The sequence below is a fragment of the Gavia stellata genome, chromosome 13 (assembly GCF_030936135.1).
Source record: "Gavia stellata isolate bGavSte3 chromosome 13, bGavSte3.hap2, whole genome shotgun sequence".
NCBI classification, from domain to species: Eukaryota; Metazoa; Chordata; class Aves; order Gaviiformes; family Gaviidae; genus Gavia; species Gavia stellata.
In genome coordinates, this window is record NC_082606.1 from 17674057 (window position 1) to 17690739 (window position 16683).

Consider the following 16683-nt stretch of genomic DNA (forward strand, 5'->3'; position numbering starts at 1 on the left):
GCGGCGGGGGCAGAGCCCGCCCCGTGCGCCCCCTCCCCGCGCCGGGCGGGGCGGGACGGGCGCTCCGCGGGCGCCGAGGGGCGGAGCGGCCCCGCCGGGCGGCGGCGGCGGCGGCGCCGAGCCGGGACGCGGCGCCGCGCTCCGCACCCCGCGGAGCGGCGCGGAGCGGCCCAGCCCAGCCCAGCCCAGCCCAGCCCGGGAGCCATGCCGCTGCCGTGCCGGGGCTGGACGCTGGCGTTGCTCACGCTGCTCGTCGGTTTCCTCATCTTCGCCGATATCTCCGAGATCGAGGAGGAGAGCGGGTAAATACCCCCCTCCCAGCCGCGGAGGGGCGCGGAGGGGCGCGGAGGATAGGGGTGCTGGAGGAGGAGGAGGCGGCGGCGACGGCGGCGGGGAGTGGGGGGGGGCGCCCGGACAGTTTCTTTGTCTCCGGCTCTCCCGGTTTCTTGCCGCGCTGAAGTGGGAAGGGAGCTCGCTCCGCTCCCGCGCAGCTCCGCGGAGCCGGCGGCAGCCCCGGGCGGGACTTACCCCGCCGCCGGGCAGGACGGGGCGCGCCGGAGCATGGGGCAGGGGGGGGCAGGCACCCCGCTCCGGGCAGGGGTGCGGGAGCTGGTACCGCTCCCGTTAGAGATACTGAGGTACCGGTCCGGGTAGGGATGTTGCGGCACATACCGGTCCCGTTAGAGTCATTGAGGTGCCGGTCCGGGTAGGGATGCTGGAGCAGGTACAGGTCTGGGTAGGGATGCTGGAGCAGGTACAGGTCTGGGTAGGGATGCTGGAGTGGGTACCAGTCTGGTTAGAGATGTTGGAGCAGATACTGGTCTGGAGAGAGGGGTTTGGGCACGGGCAGTGCTCAGGTGTTGATGGACTGATGGAGCAGATCCCTAAGTGGGATCTTGGTGCAGGCAGTTTGCTGGCCAGGGATGGTGGGGCAAGTTGCAGCCCAGGGGTCTTGGGTGCCGGAGCTGGTCTGGATGGGCGTGGTGGAGAGGGCACCAGCTCGCCGGGATGATGGATAAGGGACCAGTCTTCAGGGTGCTGGAGCAAGAACCAGTCCACCCTGTGGGAGAGATTAAGCAGGGACCAGCTGGGCGGGGGTGGCAGAGCAGGGTGGGAGAGGTCAACCCACTCGCCTGTCCCCACGGGCTGTTTCAGGGGCTTCTTGATCACCCCCTCCCAGTCACCTCCGGGGTGAGTGCTTACCTGCAGGTGCCCTGCATGACCCTAAGTCTGAGGAGACGAGCAACACCCTGCCCACCCCATAAACCCCATCTCTGAGGGCTGCTTGGAAACTTAGGGGATGAGAGAAGCAAATGCGGAGAGGAGGGTTTGCATTAGCTTGAGGAACTCACTACAGCAGCGTGGGAAAACAAATAATTCTAGTAATGTGGGGTACACTCGTAGTGCCCACATGGCACAAGGTCTTTCTGTTTGGGATCAGGTGGCATTGCCCACTGTGTTACATCAAAACAAATACCTGGCACTTGGGGCTGAAATTATAAATGAAATGCAGTGATGTTTGTCATTGTTTTATTGTTATATTATATTGGGTGCCACAGGCAAGAAGTGCTTAAAGGTCAGTAGCCTTGTCCAGAAACATCCAGCACCAGACTGTAGGTTACCAGGCTAGATGAATTGTTGCTCTGCAATGAGCTGGCACTATCTATATAATAATAAAGGAAATGAAAAGCTTCTGAGGCATCTTCCCCATCGGACAGGCTGCTCCGATCCCCTTGCTTTCCTCCCATCTTCTTTTCCGGCTTCCGTTCTTTCTTATCTCTCCTTGTCTATCTGCTAGATCTGTCCGCTAGAACTTGCTGTGCCCTTATTGAAAATCTATTCTGTTTTGTTGCTTACTTGTCCTGTTTTTCAACCTGGTTCATTAGGGATTCCCAGTGTTGGGGGGTTTTTTTATCCTCTCTTTTCTGTACATTGTATGGAAATTGGATGTTTGCTGGCTGCTTATCTCCAAGCCCTGGCATCAGAGTTTGTTGCTGTAGTTCCTCCAAGGAAGTACTGCCAAGCAGTGCAGCAGCAGAGACGGCAACAGGGTCAGACGAGTTCCGTAGAAACGGTGAGCAGCTTGTTTCCTACAGCATTTCAGAAACTGTAGTGCACAAGGTAACTAGCAAAGGAGAGGAGCACCCTATGCCTCAGGGAGTGAAGGAGGGGTCCTGCAATCCGGTGCCCTTTGATACGCGTTAGCCCCAGACTGGTTTTTCATAGACGAGCTCCCACATCAGCTGTGCTTCTGATACAGGGATGCACAGAGCAAAGGTGGGACCCTGCTATTTTAAGAAGTAATCATGAAGCAGGGCAAACTGACCCTTTCTCTTGCTTTGGCCTCTCCCACCCCTGTTGCGTCTCCAAAGTGGCTCGGGTTTGACGAGCTCCTTCATCCCAAACACAGCAAGGGGCCAAACACTGTTCAGCTTACACCCTAAGCTCTTAGCACAGAGCGCTTCATCCCCATGTGCTGCCGTGGTACCAGGGATGGTTAACACAGTGCTCTGACCTGGCTGAAGTGTATTGCTGGGGAGATGTGGAAAAGCTGAGTGCCTTATCTGCAACAGGTCAGGGGATGATAAAGGATTTTCAGCTTTGAGGCCCACATGATAGCAGCATCTTCTGCAAACAGATTCTGTAGGTAAAGGGGACTGTGACAGCCAAAGTGCACAACAGTGTAGAGAAAGAGATCCTTCCAAAGCTTTCCAGGAGCTCTCTGTGTGTCCAGGAGGGAACAGTTCCTCTCCATGAGAGGTTTGGGACATCCTGGATATTTGTGCAGCTCTTCCTCAGGTCAGGAATATTTGGCTGATGGATCGTGTGGCTCAGCATCCTCCTCCATGGCCACAGACACCACCTTTGCTTTGGTCGGTGCAGCCCAAACGTTAAGGAAAGCGAAGGGCTGGCCGGGTGTCCCCTGGCAGGCTCACGGTGCCGAGGGGGGCTGGGAAATGCAGGCAGGTGCAACTCTTCTTTTCTTCTTTTTCCTTGGCATCAAAACACTCTCTAATTATTGTGAGGAGCGAACAGCTTGCCCACTTTTACACATACCCTGCCCCCTGCCTGTGATTTGGATTGTCTTTGGAAGAATATGCCTCGTACGGGTGGGAGCAGGGGGGAACATATTTCTCTCACCTACAAATACTGAGAAATCGCAGAAAGAAAGAACAGAATGTTCATTAGGTACAAAGTAAGAGTATAATATTACTGGCAAAAGGACAAAAAAAAAACTCATGCTGTTTCCTCGGACAATAAGTTCCCAGCATCGCAAGTGAAGGGAGGTAGGAGCTGAGAGCAGCTGGAGCTGCTCTGCCTGCCAGGGGCTTCTCAGAAAGATGTTTGCTTCTTCAGCAGTCCCGTCTTGCTCCTCCAGATATTCTTATACCACCTCCTGCAGACGGGAGATACTGAAACAAAGAGCTGTCAGGGCAAGGATGAAAATTCAGCAGTTTCTTGCTCCCAACGCTATGTTGCTCTTGTTAGCCTGTTCCTCTCGCCCTACAGCCACCCCTGTGCGTGGGTTTTCATCCTGCTGCATCCCTGTCGTTATATATACGTATCACCTATACAGGCATCACTTGAATCACGTGCTCAGCGGTGCTGTGGGATGTCAGCGGGCGGGCAGGCGTGCTCGCTCCTCGTGCTCGCCGGTGTGTGCTGCCGTGGTGAAGTATTGCCGTTGCGAATGGTCCTGGCACTTTCTTTCATAACAACCACCTGGTTCCGGGCTGCTGAACTTTTCCTGCAGCCCGGTGGCACCTGCGTTTCCCTCCATCACTCTTGCTTCCGCTCTTTGTTTCCCTGGAAGGAAACAAAAGACACGTTCACGTCTGTCTTGGGGAACATTAATGCGATCGCAGCCATTTCTTCATCCACCCTAGGATAGGGGAGCGGGCCGGACCTCTCCCCGCGGAGGAACACAAAGGGCTCTGCGTCAAGTGGCATAATTATTGCCAGTGACGAGGAGGAAAATTCTGCTCCTTGGTGGCAGTTTAAAGGGACTCATTGTTATTATGTCTCTGCTGTAGCAGTTCTGCAGGGGTCCGGCTGTGTCCTGATTGTCTGTAGAGGGAGCTGATGACCCGCTGCCACCGGGTGACTTCTCAAATTAGCGTGTGAGCCATCTTAGGGAGCACTTGACACTTGGTAATGGGTTGGACTTAATATGAGTCAACCTTTTCTCTGCTAGTCCAGACCACATGCCTTTCCATCCTGATTACAAGAGGAATTATATTCTGCTCTTTTTAAGTGATGAATTGGAGTATCTAATATTGCTGGCCTGCCTGGAAGCTTGTCAGTAAATTGCCACTTTTTCCTCGTGTGCCCTTTTCTAATGCCTGCCTTTCAAAGGCTCAGGAATGCCACAAAGAGATTTTGTGTCCTTTATGGTGGCTGATGTGCTCGCTCTGAGTGGTCTGTAGTGTGCTGTAGTCATAACACTTCTTGTCAAGGTTGGTCCATGGAGTATAAATGTCCTGCCTAGGTCTTTTAGGCTGTGATTTACTGTGCCTGACCCAGAGTCAGTCTAAGACTTGCTCTCCACCAGAAAGTTTTGTTGAAAAAAGTGCTATATTCTACCAACATACACTTTGCACTCACACAGCGGGTGCACACGAGCCAACAATTACCTGGGTTGGTCTGGAGGAGTAATACCTCTCTGCAGGACAGAAGCCCACAGGCACCCTGTAACTATTCATGCAAATGGAGCCAATGGAGAGACTTCTGTATCCGTTGGGTATGGCAGGGCTCTAACAAAAGCCCCATGACGCATTGGGCTGGAAAATAAAAGCAATGTTTGAGCACTGATTTGAGTAAGAAAATACTCGGTGTAGGCTTTGATTGCAACTCTTCTGACAATAACTTGAGCTCAAGCAGCCAATTTCAGGTTGGCAGCAGAGCTCCTCCTCTTCCCTGTAAAGCACTCCTTCATCTCCTGCTGCCCTGCAGGGGCAGGGGTGGCTGCCACAAAGACATATCCAAAACCCCTGCGCTCCTGCCTAGAGAAAGCTGAAGGAGCTGAATCTCCATAGCTTGTTTGCTTAAGCTGAGCTTAAATGGGAACGGTGGGAACAGTGGTACCTGCTGGGAAACGGTGTCCGGCAGGAGGGCTGGGAGCGGCAGGATGGAAAGCACTATCAGACCCCTGAGCAATCCAGTGGAACAAAAAGAAAGCCCAGCACTGTGCAGGTAACCAGTCCCTCTAAGGCCTTTCCAGTGCAGCTGGTGAAAAGTTACTCTTGGGTCCCGTCCTGATTGTCAGCAGCTTGCAAGACCCCCAAGGAGGGAATTTATGAGCTTGCTCATGAGGAGGGCAGTGGCTGTGGTAGGAGGATGCACTTCATCAGCCAGCGCTTCTTGGGTGCAGAGTTGCCAAAGCCATGGCCAGTCCCACCCCCAGCGACCAGAGCAACGAAGAGAGCAAACCAGCTCCCACAAGTGCTCCAAGTTTCCCTTTTGCCCAGATGGGCTTTTTGTTTCCCATCTCTAATCCCGCAAATGCACTATTCCAGTCTGGAAGGCAAAGGAAACCTTTTTCTCCCTGCAGAGAACAAGGAGTTGCAAATGTTGGTTCATTTAGCGAAGGTTTGTTGAGCAGCTAACGGTGAGGTTAAGTGATTCAGCGGTATGGTGCCTGCTCCTCCGTGCTACTGCCGCACTCGTGGGCAGAGAGCGGAGCCCTGGGACCGCAGCCAGCAGTGACACAGCAGATCCTGCTGCTGCCATGAGCCCTCCTGGCCTCTCCCGGACATGGATAAGGGGGTCAGGATTTTGTCTTGTATTCTCTGCAGCAACCGTGGTTATTTTGCTTGGACGTCTGTTCATTGGTACCTACTTGCATACCAGATATGTTTTTGATCTTCTAGGAGAGCATTTAACAGGATTTCCTTTATTTTTCTTTGGGCTTTCAGGCTACAGGTATTTTGTTTTTTCATTCCTGAGACCAGCGCTATTTAAATACATCTACAGGCACGGTTGCTATAAAACCCAGTTGTTCCAAAGACATACTTCCTCTAATTGCCTCCATCATTTGTTTTCCCTGGGCCTGGGTCATCCTCAGCAGCAAGAAATAAGCCCAAACTACAATATTAGACAATATTTATTTTGCCATTTCTCTGGTTTCTGTCCCCAATTGCCTCTGGAAACAAGGGAGTTCCCTGACAGAGTAAATTCACTGTGGGAGCAGAGTTTCAGGTGTCCTTCAGCAAACACCGCAGCAGAGCAGGCTGGTGTCAGCAGCTCTGCCCCTTGCAATGGAACAGAAAAAAGAAAAAAAAGAAGAAAAAATAAAAAGGAAAAAAAGAGCATCTTTACAGATCCTTTTTCTTTGTGTTCCCACTGTAAATCTAAACAACTCCTTGTCTTGGCTGAGCAGCAGGCTCGGTGGTGGTGGTGGCCTTGGGAGGTGCATCCTCATCAACAGGAGCAGCGCTGGCTCCGATCGGGAAGCGAAAGGGCTGATCCAAGGAGACGGGCACGGTGCTGCCAAAACCTGCCGGGGTAGCGGCGATGGCGCGGGGTGAGAGGGCGGGCCAGGAGCAGGAAGGAAGATGAGCCGGGAGGGCAGCACGTGGCAAAGGTGCTGGGTGTGTGAGTGGTGGGACCAAAACGATCCTGCTGAAGCAGCGAGTGATGCCACAGCACAAATGCCGTGTCCTGCCATCAGGTAACCCCGTTATGAGGAGTCCCTGCACCAGCCCAGGGATGGTCATCACTCTTGGGGGTGCCACTACAAGGCAGAAATGCCATCAGGTTTAGGCATGCTCCCCTTTGCCAGACGGTCGGCAGCTTCGTCACCCGGATCTCGCTAACTCTGCTGGCCCCACTGTTGACCCTTCTGAGGTTCCTTGTTTGCACGGCGTTCAAGCCATCGAGCTGGCTGCTTGTGCCCCGGGTCAGCTCCTTCTAAATTTAAGCACTGGACTCTTTCTTATTGCTATTGCAAATGAAGTCCTTCTTCTTGCATACAGAAATCCACTGGGAATATCACAAACACACACAAAAACACCCCAGGCTGGCCATGTGCATGCCGAGCACGCTGTCCCCCCACCATCCAGCGCTCTCCGCGGGCAGGGCTGCTTTTAAAAGCATGTATTGTCACAGTCGCGACACAGTTTTGAAGTGCTCTCTCCAGGCTCCCTCAGTCAAACAGCATTGCAGTGGGCACCAGGTATCGCCCGTGTGCCTGGCAGCTCCGAATAGAAGGAGGGTTCTTCCGCAGCGACCCATCATCTCCCAGCCCAGGCTTTACCGGCTTCCTCAGGAATATAATCCAGCTCTCAGCCAGCGGCTACAACAGGGGACATGTTTCCCCTGCGAAGGTTAAGCATCGTCATAAGGCATCTCCAATGCATTTTCAGACACCCAGAAGCACACTCGACTGTCAACCAGCAGCTGCTCCGTTGGTAATTAAACTTCTCCTTCTTACTGCTGCCTGGATTTCCACGGTGTAGCTTTATGAGCCAGGGGAGGAGAGAGGAGGCCGAGCTCTGAAGCCGCTATTGGCTTTTCAGTATTTGGCATCTGGACATTGTGATCTGGGCACTAAGTCCCTGCGAAGGTCCTGGGACGGCTCCATTGCTGGTGAGTGCCTGTGATGGTGGGCAAATAGCTCTGGCAGTTGCTGGTTGCGGGGTGCAGCGCTCATCCAGGCGCTCCCAACCCTCTTTGTGTAGGCACACAATGTTATTTTGAGGATGCTTATACAGAAAAACCACCCCAGGAGGATGTCACTGCCCAGGAGAGGTCCTCAGCATCCACGTCAACAGTGGAAGAATAAACCACATGAGACCTCGAGTATTCCAAGGGGCTGTGCAGAGCAGTGGGAAAACCAGGCAAGAGATGGGTGTGGGAGGATGAGCCCAAGGACCCACAGCCCTTCAGACACGGTGTCTTTTCACATTGCACCGTTCCCATTTCCCAAGGTATGTGGCATCCAAGATGCTGCAGGAGCCATTGGGATTTCTGCCTTTTGGGACATGAATGCTCAGGGTGACAGGAGCTGCTGCAAGACTGATGCTCTGCTGTTTGCACTCCCCAATAGCTCTGCTTTGCTGGCTGAAAAAATTATCTCAGGAAAAATGTATAGTGTAGGCATGTTTTTTAAGCAGTGAGGCTTTTGTCTCAGCTCCTTTCTAAGTCTTTGCTGGGCTCTTGGGGTTTTTTCGTTCTCCCTTCCAGAAGGGGAAAGCTAAATACACAAATACACACACCCCAATCCCAAGCCCCTCATCCTGCATCCTTTTTGCCTGCTTCAATGTCTTTTTCTTTGCTGGCTGTTTCATTAACACAGCCAAAGAAACTGAACCGATGCCAGGAATAAACTTCTAATGGAAGACCTGAGATGAAGGAAGGAATAAGGTCCTGCCAGTACGCAGGCTGGGAGAGGGGAAGTGTGTGACATTTGCGCCCTGCGAGCACGTGAGTATTTTGTCTTTAGAGCAGCGATAAAACAAGAGCATCACGGGGTGATCTGGTCAGGCCGTGCTGACGTTATGGTGAATGCGTGTGGATGTGAGCCCTGACACTCTACAGGTGTGAGAGAGACTTTTCTGGCTCAGAGAAAGAGCACTCTGGCTTGGGGGCAGAGCCTGAAAGTCCTGGACCATGGCTCCCTCGTGGGCAGCAGTAACCGTCAGGCTGCTCCGAGCATCCTCCTGCCTCTTACTTCAGAGCAGGTAGCTCAAGGCGGGGACAGGGGTTTGGTTGTGGTGCTCTGGTTACCCCAGGGCAGAGTGATGCCCAAGCAGTGTCCTGGTGGCAGGCTGCCACGGGCATCCCTCCCATTCCCTCGTGTCCTTTAGTTGTCAGAGCTATGCCATTCCTGCTGATTCTTCACCGGTTTTGTCACATAAGCGTTTCAGCCTAATTGGTTTATTCCCTATTAAGCAATAGGTGTCTCTGTTTTGCAAACTCGTGTGTCTTGATTCCTGCGTCCTCAGCGTACGCTTGCAATGATTACACACAGTGATTTGCAACCAGGCAGAAATCTCAGGGCCAAACCCTGCTCTCATTTACGCGGGAGCTGATATGGAGTAACTACCTGACAGGTTGGGATGCTGAGCACCTCCGACCTTCCCATCTTGTGGTCCCAGGGAAGGAACCCGCAGGATGGGTGACATGATGGAGGTGGGATTGGGGCACGGGAGGGTCGTATACCGGAGCTGCAGCAGGACCCCAGCGGGGCAAGGTGATTTTCCTGAAAGCCATGATATGGGCACACTCTCCCAAATGTGGTTGTATGACTTGATAGGAAGAATGAAACTTGGAGCAGTAAAAATAGCACCTGATATTTAGGAAGTTTTTGACACTCAGGCTGCCAAGCTGTGACAATACGAACAAGTGAGATTTTAAACACATCGAAGTGCTATTTCAAACATCTCATCACGATGTATTGCAGGATCTTTCATCCTAGCAGGCAAATGCTTTAGAAATGTCTTCCAAATTAATCCCTACAGAAGGAACCTTGCTCGCCAGGAGAGCGCGGGTATGCAGGGCTACCCAACGGCCACTGCTTCTCTTAATCGCAATCTCCTCCACACCCCGGGATGAAAGCCTCAAAAGCGACTGGTGAAATGTCGTGGGGAGTGATCTGCAAGTGTCAGATGTCCTGGCTCCTGCCGGTGTGTTATGAAATGTGATGCAGGAAGGCGAGACAAACGAGCCTGCGAGAGGCGAATGGGGAAGACCGGCATTAGGGAGGGTGCACAATGTTGTGTTCAAGAACCTGATCTCCAGGGTCGAAAATGCATCTCAGATCCCGTCACTTCTTGCCTGGCTTTGGCTTTTTTTTCTAACTTGCAAGTTGGTTTACGTGTGGGGCTAACCAGCAGTGAAGCCTTTCCTCTCTGTATTTTGTCTCTTCTGTGATAGCGGAGCATTTTATGGATATGGGTGGGCTTTGACCTAAACCCCACAGAAACGACTTGAGTGTCTAGTGAGAAGCCCACAAGGGGACTTGCTGATGAACGTGGCCTTCTCCCATCTTTTCAGCAAGACTCTGACGTGCAGATGAAAAGCCAGGATACGGTCCCTGGGTAATCCCAGTTTCCAGCCTCTGGGCTCAGTTCCTGCTCAGTTTGGGCTCCCGGGACACCTTTGCTTTGCCACCCTGTGGGACAGGCTGGACAGGTTGGTGCTTGGAAGCCAATTATTACCCTTTCGTAGACAACTTGGAAGTGTGGCAATTTTCCCCCAAAGCCCTGGCATCGCATTCGCTGCTCTGCCAGTCTCACCACAATCCCTGAATTTCAGGGAAGAGGAGGGAGGCTTGAAACCTATATCCCAATCCCCATTTCACAGCACTGGCCCAAGCAAATCCTGCCCCTTCCTTGAGGACTCGGGGAGCACATGGCTTAGCTTCTTGGCTGCACTGCTCTTAGCAAAATTAATTCTCTCACTTAATAGGGCAGTCAGCACATCCAAGCCCGTCTCTAATGAGGCGGCGTGCAGGTGCCGGCTAGTCCCTGACATTGCAAGGTCTGGCTTATACCTGCAAATGCACATGGGATTATATATCACTGTGAGCATCATCCGCAGCAAGTGTGTAAAGTTTGGGAGGAGAGGGGTGATCTATGTGTTTCTATTTCATTTTCAGTGGCTGGGCAGCAATCTCCCTTTCCCCAAAACTCTTAGTTACGGTGACCGAGTCCATCTGGCCACGAAGCAGCATCCTGCAGAGAGTCTGTGAGCATCCTGCTCTGCGTCCCCTCCCCAGCCAGCTGCCTCGGGGACAGCCCGTGGGTCGGGAGGGCAGTGATTTTGGGAGGGTAGCCCCTGACTGGCCCTGGGATCACACTTGTGTGCTCTTCAGATAGAAAATAGCAATTCTGGTCTTGAGGACAACATCAGAGCAACCCTTAAAAAGCAAAATGAATGTAGCTGTGGGTTTTGTTGTTGGTTTGGGTTTTTTTTAATAGATATAGACTGCCTTATGGATACAGCCTGCAGCCATTTCAGGAGACCAATGGCTGCGTGTGCTTTTCGGGCCAGTGAGACTTTTTCAGATCGATTCCCGTGGTCCTCTGGGTGATGTGTCCTACCCTCTCACCCAGCAAGAGCCGTACTTGCTCTCAGCAAGTGAAGAGCAGCATTTTCAAGAGGACAGGTCTGCTATAAGCCCATAGTGCCTGCTTCTGTCCTGGCTTGTGGGACTGCCATTTTTGGTGTTACGGGCCAAGCCACTTCACCCCCACCATCCCAGCCATAAAAAAAGGATCATAAAATGTGCCTAACACAAAAGCGGGTTGTGAAAACATAGCAAGCGTTAATCATTTTAACTCCTCAGATAAAAATTGTGGCATTCTAAACTCTCTTTCTGAGGAATTCAGATTAATAAATCCTGTTTAGCAATCCCCCAAGGGGTTATGGAGGTATTATTATCTCTCTTTTACGTGGAGGAGGGAGAAGAGGAGGACTTGGGTTGCCCAAGGTCACGAAGAGGCAGAGGTTTTGTTCCACCAGGAATGGGCTCCACAAATGTGGCAAAATGGGTGATTGGGTACGGCTGAAATTTGTGGCTAATTCATGCTTCTCGTGCCCGTTTCCCATGTGCATTGTCTGCCACAGATGCTGGGGGGAAGCAGGACTTGGAGGTGGGCATCGTAAAATATCCCCACAGTTTGAATTTGTAAGCCTGAGAATATGGATGCGTAAAGGCTGCTCTTAGAGATGCGCTCGCCCAAAGAGGCTGTGTGACCTACTTGTTCAGTCAAAGCAGCTTTGATTTCGCGTATTGCAATTGCTCGAAGCAAGACTGAACCATACCTAGCAACAATTAAGAGAATCATTTAAGAAGTGGGTAACGATAGAAAGGGAAGCAAAAATCCTAAACAGCCCATTCATAGCCTGTGAATAGAAAAGTCTTTGCATACCTGATTTGTCAGAAATTATTCATCCAAGAAAATTTGGACCTGAACCATAAGACAATTTTTCTTTCTTATCCTCTGATATATGAATCAGTGTCACTTTACATCTGAGCACAGAATGTTTTGACCTATATAATATCTTAGATAGTCAAAATTCAGCTTGAAAATCTCAAAGCAAAAATGAAAAAGGATGGCATAAGCCAGTAATACGGCATTAGCTCATATAGATGTAACTTATCACTGGAAAACATTCCAACAGAAGTCAAAAGAAGAGCGTTTTGTAAATAATAGGATTAGGAAGCAGGTTGGTACTTTGTGGAGCTGGCTATACAATCGAACTGATAACAACTAGATTAATAAGGCAATTCAATCTAAACACAGTGTAGCACTAGAAAGCTTTTCAAAATCAATGCCTATCTGTGCAATTTTAATCGAGGTTGGTCTTTGCCTTTTGAAGCCAAGAGATTTGAAACTCCAGGTCAGCAATGTATAATAAAATGGGCTGACTTTTTTTTTTTTTTAACTTGTACCTCTTAATTAGTGCCTTCCATTTCTGAATGTTTTCCTCTTCCCACATGGGGGAAGTGAAGCAGTGTGGCGATATTGGCTTGCCTGTGTTGGTAATGAAGTATGGCAGACCTTGGAAAATATCACGCTTGGCTGAACTATGGGTGCTTTGAGCATCTGGTTTGCCTGGCTGGTACCCGCCGGTGGGCTGAGCTGAGCAGGATGGCTGGACAGGGTAATACACCCCATGGTATCATGTTCACAGCGCACGTTGTCTTCAGCGCTACAAAGGGAGATTGTAGGGAAGGTGTCCAGAAGTTGCGGTGTAGGACACAAAGGGCCAAAAGGTCGATGGTTTTGAAGCTGCAGGAGCATTTTAGGATTCACTAAACCAGCTGAGACCTTCAGCCAAGTATCATGTCCCAGCTTCAGGCAATCTCCGCGGCTCAGAGGGAGAAACCAAGCCTGGTACAGGGAGCAGTGTCTCTGCCAGCATCTCAGGTGTCCACCAAGAGCATCCTGGATGCTGCTGGGCCAGATGCTGCCCTGCAGCGGTGGCTGTGGCCAGCAAAACCCAGGGCTGCAGAGCAAGTCACGGGAAGACGGCTAGCAGAGCCCTGCTCTCTCCTCCACCAATGAGCCACCCCCTCCGTGCTCACACATGGCAGCAAAACACGTTGTGCTCTGTTTGCATTACAATATTTTGAAAAGTTTTGCTTTTGACAGTGTGTGCAGGGGAAAGAGTAACCCCTCAAACAACCCTTGAGGGGCTGCTCAGTGGGAGATCCAGGCAGCCGATCTTCCCCACCACCTCCGCACGCAGCGAGCTGGGAGATGTGCTCTCAGCTTGTCTTCGTCATGTCCAGCAACTCCAGCCCCGATGCCTGCCTTAATTTCAGGAGGAGACACGCACAGACCTGTCGCTGGGGGCATGTAAAGCTAGATTGGATAAATGCATTTGAATAATATGTTGTGATGCTTCGGATCAGCCCTGCTGTAGATGCAAAACATGGATGAGGTGGGAGCTAACAGGTCTTCTCCACTTCCTAATTTCTGGGTTGTTTTGTTGTTTTTTTTCTTTTGCAGAGATTGTGAACCAGCATTTATTCAGGGAGCAGCGTTTCTTTTTCTAAGCCCTTATTCCAGTCCCTATCTGTCTTACAGCAAGTGTGAAGGAGTGTGAATCCCATTTGGAAGGCTCCTTCAGAGGAGACGTCTCTGAAAGGATGCATGGTTTGCACACTAATCCAGTCTGCTCCCACACCCTGCAGTGAACCCCGTTAAAGCAGAGGCTTGTTAAATGCCAGTAGGCTCTAGGAATAAGCTAGACCTGCTGTTTCCTTGATGCACCAAAAAATGAAACAGCTTGCTGATTCTCAGGTTTGTCAAAGGAAAGAGGAGAGTGTCGGAGCAAGAATCGCTCTGACTTGGCCATAGATGGTCTCCAGCAGGAGGGAGGGAAGGGACAACTGTCACGGCATTTCCAAGGCTTTGATGTTATGCGGTGCTGAGGGCTGTGCTCAGCCTAACAAAGGGATTTACATCACATCACGCAAGTCTGAAAATCTTTTTTGATGGCAACAAACGTTCACACACTCTATTTCTTTTTCATTTATGTCTAATACATTTGGGATTTTTTCAGGACTGGTAGAAATACGTGCTTCTGAGATACCTTTTCATTAAGGTGTCTATTTCCAGGTAACAATATTTCTGCTGGAAGAGAATTTCGTTCTCTTCATGAGTGTGTTCATTTGGATATCTGTGCAATGGAAACAATAGAACCGAGCAATGAGCACGTGGCAGTTAAAACGTGTCTGACTAGGAGCCCAGCTCCCTCTGAGCATCGCAAAGTGGGCGACTGGTTCTTTGAGAGCAAACTCAAGAAAATAGCAAACTAAAGGAAGAAGGGGCTCTGCAGCCAACTAGATGGAGACCAATACTTGTATGTATTTATTTTTAACTGAGGATTGACAGGTCATATGAGTGGCATTGGTTTCTGAAGGGGCTTGGTCCCACCTATTCTTCATCATCAGTCTAGAGCCTGGTGCTGGAGACTTTGGCTCTCTGTTCTCACAGGTCTTGCTCAGGCAGGTCTGGCACCCGTCCTTGTGCAGTGGTGTCAGGCCAATGGAGTGACAAGGCTGTCACCTGAGGTCTCAGCTCCAGCACGCAAGTGACTGCGGTGATTTGGCCTCACAGCTTCAGCCAGGGTACACCAAGGGTGGGGACAAGGGGCTTCAGGGCACTCATGGGATCAGAGAGGGCTGGAACAGGGCCCAGATCTGGCCTGGGTGACTGGGAGCCGGGAGAAGGTGCACTGGGAGGACGTGCTCTCCACAAGTCCCCCAGGAGGCTGGTGGCTCGGTCTGGATGAAATGGAGGTGTTGGGCGGTCTCAACTGAAAGCCCAGGCTGAAGACAGCGGTGGGAATTCTGTCCAGATCATTCAGCTGAGTCCCCACCTGAGAAGGATAGGGGAAGTCCCTTGGCAACCTGGAGATGGAGGAGACCTTCTCTATGCACGGCTAACACCTGACTCATAAAATAAAGTAGAGATGTATTTAATGCAACCTGTAGGCTGCACGCTGCTTTGATGACGGAGACCAGATGTCTTTGATGGCTGGTTAGATCACGCAGGTATTATTAATTGGGTTGGTTAGGAGCTTTTTTGCCGGAATGATTTTACGGTCGCAGTAGGGCAGCAATGACGATGGATGTGAAAAGCCCTTCACAGGCATCGGGACATCTCACTTCTGGATGGGGTGGGATGCGAACGGCACGGCAGTGTCTCCGTTCGGAGCCCTTCAGAGCAGGATCTCTTGACTGTTGAACAATGCTTGGCAAAGAGGAGCTGGGTTTATAAATAATGCATTTCCTTTGTCTTGCAGGAGTTCTGGAGGCAGAGGTACAATCAGATCAGCTGTGAACAGCTTACATAGCAAATCTAATAGGTTTGTAAATTAGATTTTGTGTTCATTTGTTTTTGCTGTAAGGCAGCTATTAATCTGCTTCTCCTCTTCGCTGGATAGTGCTGTTCTTATTTAGCAAATGTATCTGTTCCTTTTCACTTCTGCTTTGCATTTTCTTAATCGTTTCTCCCCCTCCTTCCTCCAGCTCAGTGCAATAATCATTTGCAAATAACCAAGGATCTGCAAGTTGCAGTGATTGAGAGAATGAGAAAGAGAGAGTTACTTATTGTGAAAATAAGTCAGTGATAGAGTTGCCATTTTCGTAGTTTTACTACGTGCTATTAGAAGAGCAATCGCTGTCTTTGACATCAGAACTTCATTCGCTTTTATCGTAACGCACTTCAGTAATGTCGCTCCATTGCAGAGTCATTTCATGGCATCGCAGCTTCATTCAGTGTCTCTCTGTGTTATTTTTATAATAATTTAATGTCAGCCCAGCATTACCAAGTGACACGGTTGCAAAGCTTAGTGACACCATCTGAGAAAGGAAGGGTGATGTCATTCTGTGATGATGTCATCACAAATGATCAAAACATAGAAAATGGACAAAATGAAAAAAAATTGTAGTTATTCCCAAGATTTCTTTACCCTATTCCCTTTATGATTTTTGACACCTTATAAGTAAGCTTTGCAAGACACGAGGTGATATGGCAAAATGCAAGATGCAAACACATCCAGCAGCCTCGACTGGCAGCCTCTGGAGAGGTACTGTACAAACACACACAAGGACACTGGCAGCCAGCATTTATAAACTCATTTCCTTGCCTTTCTGAAACATTACATAGTGTGAGCCGCAGTGCATCCTCACGAGCTCCTTCCCTGGGCTGGAGGTGTGCTCCCGGGAGCTGGATGTTGTCCGTGAGCCGGGGCCGCCAGCTCTGCCCCATCTCTCACTCTTCTCCCCCCTTGGGGTTTACATGCTTTTCATAAACGTATTTATTTACCAACCATTTCCAGCTGGAAAAAGCCCTTTGCACTGGAGGCGGAGATTCCCTTTAGCTGATAGCGAGTGCTTTGACTGTGTATTTTTCAGAGCGCTCTGAAGTGTGAAGGGTTTTTTTGGGGCTGCAGACGCATGCGCAGCTTCTTGATGAGATGCTTCGGTATTCTCTTCGGAGGGTGGCTGGCTGGAATCAAATATTCAGAGGCTCCCTTAATTCATGCCATTTGATGTAAATGACGCTGGAGCGCTGGGGCTGATTTGCTTCTTAGAGCAGGGATTAAAAGCCGGGGTCTCCCAATGATCATCTCCAAACCGCAGCATCTGCCTGTTGCCCGTCCCCCTGCTCATTTCTGAGTCTGGAGCAGGCGATACGGGTGCTGAAATCCTCGTGCTCT

General features: G+C 50.7%; 1 protein-coding gene across 2 annotated transcripts in view; it reads left to right on the forward strand.

The window, feature by feature from the left end:
- The first annotated feature begins 204 nt into the window (after nucleotides 1–204).
- Nucleotides 205–16683, forward strand: part of ST8SIA2 (ST8 alpha-N-acetyl-neuraminide alpha-2,8-sialyltransferase 2) — a 30475-nt gene continuing 13996 nt past the window's right edge. The window contains exons 1-2 of one of the 2 annotated variants that reach the window (XM_059824034.1): nucleotides 205–302; nucleotides 15265–15327. In XM_059824034.1, the coding sequence (XP_059680017.1) occupies nucleotides 205–302; nucleotides 15265–15327 (161 nt within the window). The remainder of the gene's footprint in view (nucleotides 303–15264; nucleotides 15328–16683) is intronic. The other variant, XM_059824035.1, reaches the window with a different exon arrangement.